The sequence below is a fragment of the Nomascus leucogenys genome, chromosome 3, assembly GCF_006542625.1.
Source record: "Nomascus leucogenys isolate Asia chromosome 3, Asia_NLE_v1, whole genome shotgun sequence".
Taxonomy (NCBI): Eukaryota; Metazoa; Chordata; class Mammalia; order Primates; family Hylobatidae; genus Nomascus; species Nomascus leucogenys.
In genome coordinates, this window is record NC_044383.1 from 135,436,525 (window position 1) to 135,449,206 (window position 12,682).

At 35.3% G+C, this 12,682-nt stretch overlaps 2 protein-coding genes across 7 annotated transcripts in view; both read left to right on the top strand.

Moving 5' to 3' along the window:
* Nucleotides 1-12,293, top strand: part of TAB2 (TGF-beta activated kinase 1 (MAP3K7) binding protein 2) — a 93,961-nt gene extending 81,668 nt beyond the window's left edge. For all 6 annotated transcript variants that reach the window (XM_030809814.1, XM_030809817.1, XM_030809816.1 and 3 more), the window contains one exon: nucleotides 10,255-12,293. In XM_030809814.1, the coding sequence (XP_030665674.1) occupies nucleotides 10,255-10,397 (143 nt within the window). In that variant the 3' untranslated portion in view covers nucleotides 10,398-12,293. The remainder of the gene's footprint in view (nucleotides 1-10,254) is intronic.
* On the top strand, nucleotides 15-1,560 carry SUMO4 (small ubiquitin like modifier 4). The gene is given in 3 exon segments (XM_030809821.1): nucleotides 15-1,264; nucleotides 1,266-1,350; nucleotides 1,353-1,560. Coding segments are annotated over 3 exon segments (495 nt in total). The 5' UTR covers nucleotides 15-976; the 3' UTR covers nucleotides 1,475-1,560.
* Nucleotides 12,294-12,682: the final 389 nt, after the last annotated feature.

Genomic DNA, 12,682 nt, shown 5'->3' on the forward strand with positions numbered 1-12,682 from the left:
CATTAAATGTGAAAACTGTTACTTTTGAAAAGCAAAATTTTAGAAAATTTTTCCTGTTCAGCAACCTTCCTCTCTAGAATTGCTTCAAACTTTGGCATTCTTAAATGAATTCATTAAGAAGATGTTTGTTTACTTTCATTTACATGCTTGGGGTTGGGAAGGATGCAAAGATGTAATATTCTTACCTTTTTTAAAGTAATATGCACGAGCTTAGGAATCACTGTGTACTCCCAACCAATAATAGCAAGTCTTGGTTAAAAAACAATTACTAAGTACAAAAATTTGTATCATTTAAAACTTTAGACAAATGATAAGGAAGATACCTTAGGGAAGTCCCCCCCAACCCATGAATATTTAGTTTAATTTATATATAACTTTAAGTAATCAAAATACCCTAAATTCCAGATGAATAGTTTTCTACCTTCTATCATTTAACATCATTGATATTCTCAGAATATATGCACACCAAACTAAGACATGTCAAAGTATATCTGTGTGTTTTGATCCAGGCATTAAAATGTGTGTAGAAATGGAAACAGGTACATAAATATCACTGCTGAAGGTAAAAATATAGACATATTTACAGATTAACACTTAACTGTGGTATATAATTTACTTTCAAATCTAATAAGAAAGTTAAAAGGTAAAAATGTGTTATTGGATATATAATATTAAAAGAAGAAAACTGCAAGAGCACAAAAGTGTGGGAGGGTGGAGGTTGTGAAGATGCAGTAGTATTTTTGTATGCAATTGAAGTTAAGTTGTTATCAACTTAGAAGAGTATAACCAAATATAATCAAAGTAAATCACGATTAAACGTCATCGAATAACAAAGGAAGACAATAAGAGGAAAAGAGGAGCAAAACAGTTGTCAAATAGACAGGAAGCAACAAACTGGCAATAGTAAGTCCTCACTTATTAGTAATTACTTTAACTGTAAATGGATTAAACTCACCACTCACAAGGAGTTGTATGAATGGATTTTAAAAACAGGATCTGGCAGCAGCCAATGGGAGGCCGCAACAGCTCGTGCTGGCGCACACAGTGGGAGGGGAGGGAGCCCATTATGTGCACGCACCCTCTCCCTCATCCACTGCTGTCACCTCCTGCTGCTCCTCCTGCTGCTTGTGTACTCGTTAGGTGCGGACCCGCCACCTCTTTTGTGAAGCAGCAGCTGAGGAGACTGGTGCTCGCCATGGCCAACAAAAAGCCTGCAGAAGGAGTCAAGACTGAGAACAAGAATCATATTAATTTGAAGGTGGTGGGGACAGGATGATTCTGTGGTGCAGTTTAAGAGGCAGACACCACTTAGTAAACTAATGAAAGCCTATTGTGAACGACGGGGATTGTCAGGCAGATCAGATTCCGATGCGATGGGCAACCAATCAGTGGAACAGACACACCTGCACAGTTGGAAATGGAAGATGAAGATACAATTGATGTGTTTCAACAGCCTGCGGGAGGTGTCTACTGAAAAGGGAACCTGCTTCTTTACTCCAGAACGCTGTTCTTTAAAGACCAAGATTATTACATTCTCAATTAGAAAACTGCAATTTGGTTCCACCACATTCTGACTACTACAGTATAGTTTTCTCTATTCTTTTGTTTCCCCCTTCCACATTCGTTTGTTATACATGAAGTAACTGGTATATGTGCACAAGCATACTGCTTTTTTCTTCAAACCGAACAGCCAATGGTGTGTTTTGATTGACAGCAAGTGGAGACAGGATGCGAAAAAAATACTGATTCTGTGAAAATACCCCCTTTCTCCATTAGTGGCATGTTCATTCAGCTCTTTATATTCTAGTAAGTTATTTTGCTCTCACTGTTTTAACAACAAAAAAAAAATTACCACATACCTTGTTCAATTGGAGGATTTTCATGTTTTTCATTTATCACTGTAAAGCCAAGGACAATTTTATAACTTTTGTGTACGTAGCTGTTACATGTAGGGCAATCTGTCTTTAAGTAGGGATAAATTAATCTTAAAAAAAAGGAATCCTAGAAAGTTTTCCCTTCAAGTCAGGCTTCTTATTTAAATAAACTTTTTGTTTAAAATGAAATAAGAAAAATAAAAACAGGATCCAATAATATAGTATCTACAAGAGACTCATGTTTAAAGACACACATAGGCAGAAGGTGAAGGGATGGAAAAAGATTTTATATAAATGGTAGCTAAAAGAAATCAAAAGTGGCTATAATTAGAAACAATAGATTTTTAAGTCAAACTGTTGAGACAAAGATTATTGTATAATGGTAAAAGGATCAATTCCACAGAAAAATATAAAAATTATAAATATATACACACCCCACATCAGACTACATTAATATGTAAAGCAAATATTGACAGATCTGAAGACAGAAATTGACAGCAATAGTAGGAGACTTCAATACCCTCCTTACAATAATAGAATATCCAGGCAGAAAATGAATCAAGAAACAGCTGATTTGAACAAAATGTTAAACCAAGTGGATATAGCAAACACAGAACTCTCTCAACAGCAAAAAAATATACGTTCTTCCCAGGCACACACGGAACATTCTGTAGGATAGATCATATGTTAGTTCACAAAATGAGTTTAAACAAACCTAAGAAGATAGGAATCATTCCACGTATTTTTTCTAACCACAGTGGAATAGAACTAGAAATCAGTAACAGCAAGAAAACCATAAAATTTGTGGAAACTTAAACACAGTCTTGAATAATCATTGAGTCAAGAAGGAAATCAAAAGGGAATCTTAACAGTATCTTCAGACAAAAATGAAAACATAGCATACTAGAACCTATGGGATGAAACAAAAGCAGTACTAAGAGAGAAGTTTGTAGAGATAATACATACATTAAAAAAGAAAAAGAAAGATCTCAGTTATACCTCAGGGAATCAGTAGAAGAACAACAAGCTAAGCCTAATGTTAGCATAATGAAGAAAATAATAAGGATTAGAGCAAAAATAGAGAATTTAAAAACAACAGAAAAAAATAGTAAAACTAAGAGGTTTTTTTTAAAAATCAACAGGATTGACAAACCCTTAGCTAGATAAATTGAGAAAAAAAGACAAAATCAGAAATGAAGACAACAGATGCCTCAGAAATAAAAGGATCATAAGGGAATATTAGGAACAATTTTATGCCAACAGACTAGATAACCTAGAAAAAAATTGATACATTCCTATCCAAAAAAATTGATACCACCTATTAAAGCTGAATCAAGAAGAATTAGAAAGCCTGAATAGGCCAATAACAAATAAGGAGGTTGAATCAGTAATCAAAAATCTCCCAACAAATATCCAGCATGGATTTAGAAATTTAAAAAAAAATTCCCAACAAAGAAAAGTCCAGAACCGGATGGCTTCATGAGTGAATTCTGTCAAATACTAAAACAAGAATTAATACCAACCCTTCTTAAGCTCTTCCAAAAATGAGAAAGGGGAACACTTCCAAACTCATCCTGAGGCCAGCCTCACCCTGGTACCAAAACCAGACAAAGACACTACAACTAAAGAAAACTACAGACCAATATTACTGATGAACATAGACACAAAAAATCCTAAGTAAAATACTGGCAGACCAAATGGAGCACATTAAAAGGACCATACACCATGACCAAGTGGGGTTTATCTCTGGCACTTAAGGATGGTTCAACATACACAAATCAGTTAATGTGATACAGCACACACATTGAAGTAAAATGAAAGGAGTAACCATGTGGTCATCTTAATAGATGTATAAAAGGCATTTGAAAAAGTTCAGCATTTATTCATAATTAAAACTCTCAGGCTGGGCACAGTGGTTCACACCTGTAATCCCAGCACTTTGGGAGGCCGAGGCGGGTGGATCACCTGAGGTCGGGAGTTTGAGACCAGCCTGACCAACATGGAGAAACCCCATCTCTACTAAAAATACAAAATTAGCCTGGCTTGGTGGCCCATGCCTGTAATCCCAGGTACTCAGGAGGCTGAGGCAGGAGAATCGCTTGAATCCAGGAGGCAGAGGTTGTGGTAAGCCAAGATCACACCATTGCACTCCAGCCTGGGCAACAGGAGCGAAACTCTTGTCTAAAAAAAATAAATATATATATATACACACATATATACACACACACACACACACACACACATAGAAGGAACTTAATAAAGGCCATATATAAAAACCCCATGAGTAATATAATCAGTGGAGAAAACCGAAAGCTTTCCCACTAAGATCTGGCACAAGCAAGGGTGCCATTCTTGCCACTTATTTTCAGCGTAGTACGGGAAGTTCTAATGTAGTATCCATTTTTGTGTTGCTGTAAAGGAATTCCTGAGGCTTGGTAATTTATAAAGAAAAAAGGTTTAATTGGCTCACAGTTCTGCAGAAAGCATGTCACCGATATCCACATGCTTTCTGTACAGGAAGCATGTCACTGACATCTGCTCAGCTTCTGGAGAGGCTTCAGGGAACTTTTATTCATGGCAGAAAGTGAAGCAAGCAAGCAGAGGCATGTCACATGGTGAGCGAGACGGTGGAAAGTGCCAAACCTTTTAAAAAGCTGGATCTTGCATGAACTCAGAGCAATATCTCACTCATTATTGAGAAACCTGCACCAAGGTATTCATGAAGGATCCACCCCCATGACCCAAACACCTCCCACCAAGCCCCACTTCTAACACTGGGGATTACATTTCAATATAAGATTTGGAGAGGACAAACATCCAAACTATATCACTTAGCCAGAGCAATTAGACAAGAAAAATAAAGGTATCCAAATCAGAAAGGAGGAAGTAAAATTATCTGTTTGCTGGTGACATGATCATATATGTTGAAAACCCTGAAGACTCCACCAAAAACTGCTAAAAGTAATAAATGAATTTAGTAAAATTGCAAGACACAAAAACAATGTACAAAAGTCAATTGTGTTTCTATACACAAGGAACTATCAAAAAAGGAGATCAAGAAAACAATCCCATTCACAATGGCAAGAAGAAGAGTACTTAGGAATACATTGAAAATTATAAAACATTGATGAAAGAAATTAAGACAGATAAATAGAAACATAGCCTGTGTTTATGGATTGGAAGACTTAATATTATTAAAATATCCTTATTACCCAAATTAGTCTACAGATTCAATGTAATCCCTGTCAAAATACCAGTGACATTCTTTACAGAAACAGAAAAAAAATCCTAAAATTATATGGAACCAGAAAAGACCCTGAATAGCCAAAGCAATCTTGAGTAAGAACAACAGAGCTGGAGACATCACATTCCCTGATTTTTAAAAATATTACAAAGTTACAGTAAAACAGTATGGTACTGACATAAAAACAGACATATTGACCAGTGGAACAGAATAGAGAGCCAGAAATAAATCCATGCATCTATGGTCAACTTATCTTTGACAAGGGTGCCAAGAACACACAATGGGGAAAGGATAGTCTCTTCAGTAAATGGATATTCACATGCAGATGAATGAAATTGAATCATTACCTCACACTGTATACAAAAATAAACTCAATGGATTAAAAATGTAAACATAAGACCTGAAACCATAAAATTCCTAGAAGAAAACATAGGTGAAAAGCTTCTTGACCTGGTCTGGGCAGTGATAGTTTTGATATGACACCAAAAGTACAGGTAACAAAAGCAAAAATAGGCAAGTGGGATTACATTAAACTAAAATGCATCTACACAGCAAAGGAAATAATCAGCAGTGAAAAGGCAACCTTCAGAAAGGGAGAAAATATTCACAAACTGTCTAACTCCTAAAGGGTTTATATTCAAAATGTATAAGGAACTCATGCAAATCAATAGTAATAGAAACCAATAACCAGATTTTAAAATGGGCAAAGGACCAGAATAGACATTTCTCAAAGTATACAGATAGCCAACAGGTATATTGAAAGGTACTCAACCTCACTAATCATCAGGGAAATGCACATTAAAACCCAGTGAGATACCACCTTACAAACTTATTGGAATGGTTACTGTGAGAAAGGTGAAAGATTACAAGCATTGATGAGGACATAGAGAAAAGAGAACCCTTGTACACTTTCATGGGAATGTAAGTTGGTGCAGCTATTATGAAAAACAGCGTGCAGGTTCAAAAACTTTAAAATTGTATGATCTCACAATCCCACTACTTAGCATATATCCAAAGGAAATGCAGTAAGTATCTCAAAGAGATATCTGCACTCATTTTCCTTTCAGTATTATTCACAATAGCCAAAATATGAAAACAACATAAATGTCTGTATATGGATAAAGAAAACGTGAGAGGTACACACACAGTGGAATATTATTCAGCCTTAAGAAAGAAGGAAATCCTGTCATTTGTGATAACATGGGTGAACCTGGAGGATGTCATGCTAAGTGACATAAGCCAGAGAAAGACAAATACTGCATAATCTCACCTATATGTAGAATTCAAAAACGTCAAACTCCTGGAAACAGAAGAACGGTGGTTACCAGGGGCTGGGAGAAGAGGGTATGGGAAGATTGTGGTCGAAGGGGCACAGAGTTTCAACTATATAAGATAAACTCTGGAGATCTAGTGTACAACAATGTGACTGTAGTTAACAGTAGTTTATTATATAACTGAAATTTGCTAAAGGAGATCTTAAGTGTTCTCACCACGGTGGGGGGCAGGGAGATAAGCCATATGAGGTGCTGAATATGTTAATTACTTGATTGTAGTAAGTTTTTCACAGTATATACATAAATCATCAAGTTGTACAGCTTGTAATTTTTAACTGTCAACTATGTATCAATAAAGTTGTGGGGGAAACAAAACAGACAGCAAAACAAGTTTTCATTCACACAAATTCTGGAAGTCAGCGAACACGTGGTGAATCAGGTCAGCACTCATAGTGTTACATCATCCTCACTAGTGTGCTGCAACAAATACTCCAGACTTACAGTTTGTTCCACATATGTTTGTATTTTCAAATGTCTTCAGAGATAAAAATTATTTGGGTTACTTCTTCCTTCATAAGAAACATTAAGGTTTGTAGGACTAGGAAAGTATGAATTATGGATAGGAAAATGTACATTTTTCCTGTGAAGCTGAACAGGACACCCTAAAAAAATGTATGGTTACTGTCATTGAGAAATTCAGTGCCTTACGTAGGGGAGGAAAAGGAGAGGTTGAGAAAAACAAAATTAAAACATTTTATGAATCAGGCAATTGTTCACATGCTTACATACTGGTAGGAATACCATGTTAAATTGGGTTTTAGACGAGCGGCTGGCAAACAGTGACCCATGGACCAAATCCAGCCTGCCATCTGTTTTTGTCAATAAAGTTTTATTGCAGGAAAAGAAAAAGAAATGGGAACAAAGAAGAACTAGTATATTACTGGTCTTCAGTTTGTTATAAGAATTTTCACATTCTCTTTTCGCATTCTAATTTTTGTGCTCTCCTTCATTTTTGTTTGTTTATTTTTTTTTTTTTTTTGAGACAGAGTTTCGCTGTTGTTGCCCAGGCTGGAGTGCAATGGCACAATCTCGGCTCACCGCAACCTCTGCCTCCCAGGTTCAAGCCATTCTCCTGCCTCAGCTTCCCGAGTAGATGGGATTACAGGCATGTGCCACCACGCCCAGCTAATTTTGTATTTTTAGTGCAGACAGGGTTTCTCCATGTTGGTCAAGCTGATCTCGAACTCCTGACCTAAGATAATCCACCTGCCTCGGCCTCCCAAAGTGCTGGGATTACAGGTGTGAGCCACCGTGCCCAGCCTCCTTCATTTTTATGTATAATTAGGCATAGCTCTGTCCTCATATTTTATTTAAATGTTTTTAAATATAGCTGGAATACAATGAAAAGTTACTACAGAGGATCAGAGTGAGATTAGGGCATTTGACACAGTAAGCAAATGTTCAGAGACTAGATGCTATTTGGATGTTAATTGAATAAAGCAATAGAGATGACAGCGGTATAAGCACTATTTAAAATATGCAAGATGTGTTTTTCAGACACTGAATGAGTTTCCTTAATCTTCCTACTCTTTGAAAAATAAGAATTTTTTCTTATGAAAACGTTCTTCTTTTGCTTCAACGTAATCTGTTACGTCAGAATAATCTGTTATTTCACATAAGTGAAATAAAATTGGTCTTGACGGTTGTTGAAGCGGGATGAGTACATGAAGGTTCATTTTGCTGTCCTCTCTACTTTTATGTATGTTTGAAATTTTCCATAATAAGTAAGAAAGGTCCAATAAAAACATCCATTACTTAAAAGTTTTTACATGAAAGATAGAAGTTTGTATGCTGGCTGTTTTGGGAGAAATAAGGAATCAGTAATTTTTTGCAATAAGGCTAAAATACACATTAACTTCATGAATAGAACTTTAGTCCTTGAAGTCAGTTCTGCTTCACAATGTAGAGATTTTTTTAACAGCTAAAATTAAATGTGTTTAGACCATTCTTTGTGATCTAATTTCCTCTTTTTTCCAATTTTGGTTATTTAGTTTCTGAACACCTCTAGTTAAAAAAAAAATCATAATTCTAAGTACCAAGTGAGATTATAAAAAAACCACTGGAGATTTTTCATTAAAAAAAAATTTTATAGATCCTTTATTGATTGCCTTAGATATTACTTAAATAATCAAAAAGATGCTGGCATTTAATAATACATTGAAGTGTAAAAAGGTACTTCCTTATGGTCACTCTTCCTAAAATTTTAACCTTTGCAGTTAAACAGAATCAACAAGGTTTTACTAAAAACGTGTCAGGTGAAAATGTTTTCTAATGCCTGAGACCAAAATTCTAGTAAGTAGGATGGATCCCCAGATTAAAACAATTATTCTAGAAAATGTTTCCCAGATGTGGAATGTGAAATGATTTTACATGGTAAAAAGTCAAAGTTTTTTAAACTGTATTTCTTTTCAGTTGTTTCAGGGCGTAGTAACTGGTATTGTCAGACCCTTGATTTTTTTTAGGTATTTTTACTTAGGATAAGACTTAATTCAATGTTTGTTTTAAAATTATTCAGTTTGGGGAAAATACTGTATAAACACCATTCAAGTTGGTTGTGCATGTGGCAAAAATTGTGACAATGGAAAGCCAACACCTAAAGTTGAGGACTTAGCAAGAAAATTTCTGTATAATGAGTAAGCAAGGTGCTGCTAAAGGGGTACAAAGTACCAAATATCACTTTATTATTTAAAATTTGTCGTAAAATTTGACTTACATATTTTTATCTACTTGTTACAGTAGTCTCTCTTTTAAAATAGAAAAGTTATCAGTAGGGTAGGTGGAATTTGCATATTAATATACATTGTTTTAACATAGGTTTGATTCTTCAAATTAATAACCTTGACAGGAAAAATTCAACAATGCATGCTCCTTTTACTTTAAACCTCCCAAAATTAATTTGTAGGAATACTGTTCTAATTTCATTATGGGACCCACATTTTTTAAAGTAGTTTTATAAATGTAATTGCTTGTTAGAGATAACCTTTGAGGAATATAATTATTCTCTGTGTTTAAGATACCACTATCCATATAAACATTCTAGAACATTGGTCTCTTAGAGTTCCAGTAACCTTTACTTTATAAGTAAGAAACAAAGAGACTAGAATGTATATGATTTATCTGAGATCACAGAGCAAAATATTCAGGAATTAGTAGCAGAGCCTGGAACAGAACTCCATTCTCACAACTCTCAATTCTAGTGTTCTTTCTACTCTACCATACCAAATGTGATTTTTAAAAATAAAGTATGGTAAAATTTTTACATAGATTTACTTCTCCAGAGTCTATGAATAAGACGTTAGATACTAGTTTATATTTTATTTGTGTCATCCAAGGCTTACATTTTTGGCAGATAGAGAACATGAATTAACAAAAAAACTGCCCTTTCTGGTAGAAAACAAATATAAATACTACTGCAGTGGGAAACAAAACTCTAATGAGACTTACGTACACTGACAGTATTGTTTTGCAGTAGGACAGCTTTTTACAATCTTGAGTGGTATTATGGGAATCTTTGCTATTAGATACCCTTTATTCTACTATAAATTGTAGGTAATGATGCTGTTTTCTCCTTTAAGGAGATTGGAGGTGATTACATCATGTTCATGTTGTATTTCCCAGAGGGAGAAGTGCCAACTAGATAGAGGTTGGTAGCGATCAACCATGTGTGTCAGTGTCAGCTAGATGCTTCATTTGGGGAGCAAGCTGCTTCAGGCTGTGCACCACAAATGGTGTTTTAAGTTGCCTGTAATTTTTTAGACTTTGTGATTTTTTACTTATAAAATAATTTTTTTCTTTCTTACAGATCAAAGGTCCATCATCAAAACACCAAAGACTCAAGACACAGAAGATGATGAGGGAGCTCAGTGGAATTGTACTGCCTGTACTTTTTTGAACCATCCAGCCTTAATTCGCTGTGAACAGTGTGAGATGCCAAGGCATTTCTGAGCCAAATGGCCCTGTATCTTCTCTAAAACCACATCTAAAGTTCAAGAAACTAGTCTGTCATCGGGAAAAAGTTTCACTGCTACATAGGATTTTGTCAAATTGAAGGTGTGAGAAGATGGTGTTGTGCTAATGTTAAATGTCAGCCCACAGAGCTAATAATACCTCAGTATAATGTCATGAGCAGTTGAAATTCATCACATGAAAAGTAATCTGCTGAAAGACTTGGTTGTCCACTGCCTAACTGTGTACAGTGTTACCAGTGTCCCATTATGGATAATTCTCAATATGTTAACACCTAGGTGTTCCCAATACCTTTTTCCTCTCATGTCACTACTGAATTTTGACAGGAGGAAGGAATAGAATGATAGCTTGTTTTATTTGTAAAGCTTTCAGTGAAACACTACATACACGAAGAAAAGGAACAAGGTTTAACTATTTAAGAACTGTTTGCTGCCGCATAGTGCCATTGGATAGGGGAAGAACTTCAGAAATCTGTGGTACTCTTGGCCTTGTCTTTGTCTTCCCTGAACATGTCTGCACTCTGTGAAGCCAGCATCTAGGGGCTAAAGATGCAAAGGAAAGCAGCATGCATTGTCTGTACAAATGTGCAGTGAAATACCCCAAAGCTTTTCCTACTGTACAGATCTCTTGAGTCTGCTTTAAGTGATTTTTCTTCTTGATTATTTTCTTATATTTCTATATGTATAGTGTAATAGCCTTTTGTTAACTAATTTTCTTTTTTCCTTTTAGTAATTAAGCACGATCATGTCCCTTTTTAAGCCTTACCTGAGAGGAGCAATGCCTTAAAATAAAAAAGCATTAATGAGATGAAACTATGCACAGAATAACTTTCCTCTACTTATTCTGTACTTTGCCCTCATGAGTTCCAATGTTGTGTGAAGACAGGCAGATGCTGCACAGTGAATTGCAGATGATATTACAGAAGTGATGTCTGTAGGTCACATTAAATATTGACTTGAGCAGTGGGTGACACAACACAGTGTTTTGTCTTCCACAGGGAAGCTTAAAAGATATTTTTAACCCACTGACAGAACAACAAGGTTAAGCTTCATCTGCTTGGTGTCCCACAGAACTTGCACAAGCGATTGTTATTGGGAAAGTACAGTCTCAAAACCAGCAACAGCAGCAGTACCTACAGCCCTTTTTTTGGAGAGAAGTTTAAATGCTTTACTGTTGGGGCAGTCCATTTCTAATCCTGACTTGGTGACAGTATCGTGTATTTATAAAACAAGGCTAGCCATATTTAGGACAACTGAAGAAAAGCTGGAAAAAAAGAAAAACAAGCAAACTTGAACACTGAAGCAACCTCAAGCATCTCTTTATTTTGATGATATATTTTTGTAAGGAAAATAAATATTCAGATGATCAGGAATGTATATAACTAAATGAAATCAAGAAAAAGAAATAACAGTATGCATTTAAAAAGACAGAATTATGAAATTATATGAGTGCTTAGAATGGGGCTAAGGGAAGTGCTGAAATAGAGCAAAGGGTGGAAGATAATATAGACTATCACCCACTGTAAATGTTTGCAAGTGGCTGTGTTTTAAGTGGGATTATTACAGTTGATCTCTATGAATGTCAGAGCCTTAACGTTCAGGCTTTGCATTTTGTATATGGGAAGAAATAAGACAATCCTAGGTAATTAAACCATAAACCCAAAGCCCTTACGTTTGATGCAATTTATTTTTAAAATAGGCCTTGTTTTTCAGCTTCATCTGCAGTTCTATGTGAAGATTGATAAATCAGTTTTTACTTGTTTTATTAATAAAACGTAATTTGGATATCTTGAGTTGATGGTTTTGTGATTTAGCTGGGTAAACTATCTTTGTAACAGATAAGTTATTTATAAAAATTAAAAAACTTATATTCTAATGTGGATTTTGTGACTTGTTTTCAGTTTGTGGGACAGGAGATAATTTATACATCAGCAGATCATTTAAGCATTAATGGAAATCAGGGAAAACTTCTCTAGAGTCTCCTTGTGACATTATGACATTCAGCTGCATTTCTTGGACTGTTTTTATCAATTTCCCTAGACTTCTTTTTTCATAGTTTGTGATAGTTTTCCCTTTTATTTCCTTTGGATTTTTCAAGATTTACCCCATTGTTAAAGACAAATGTGATTTATTGGACCATTTAACCTGAAGTAAACATTTAGTTAATATTTGTTCTGTCCCTTGATGTGTAATGCAGGTCATGAGGATGGTGGTGCTTCTCTTGAAGAGAACTTTTATATTTACAGTTTTCAAAAAATTACGAAA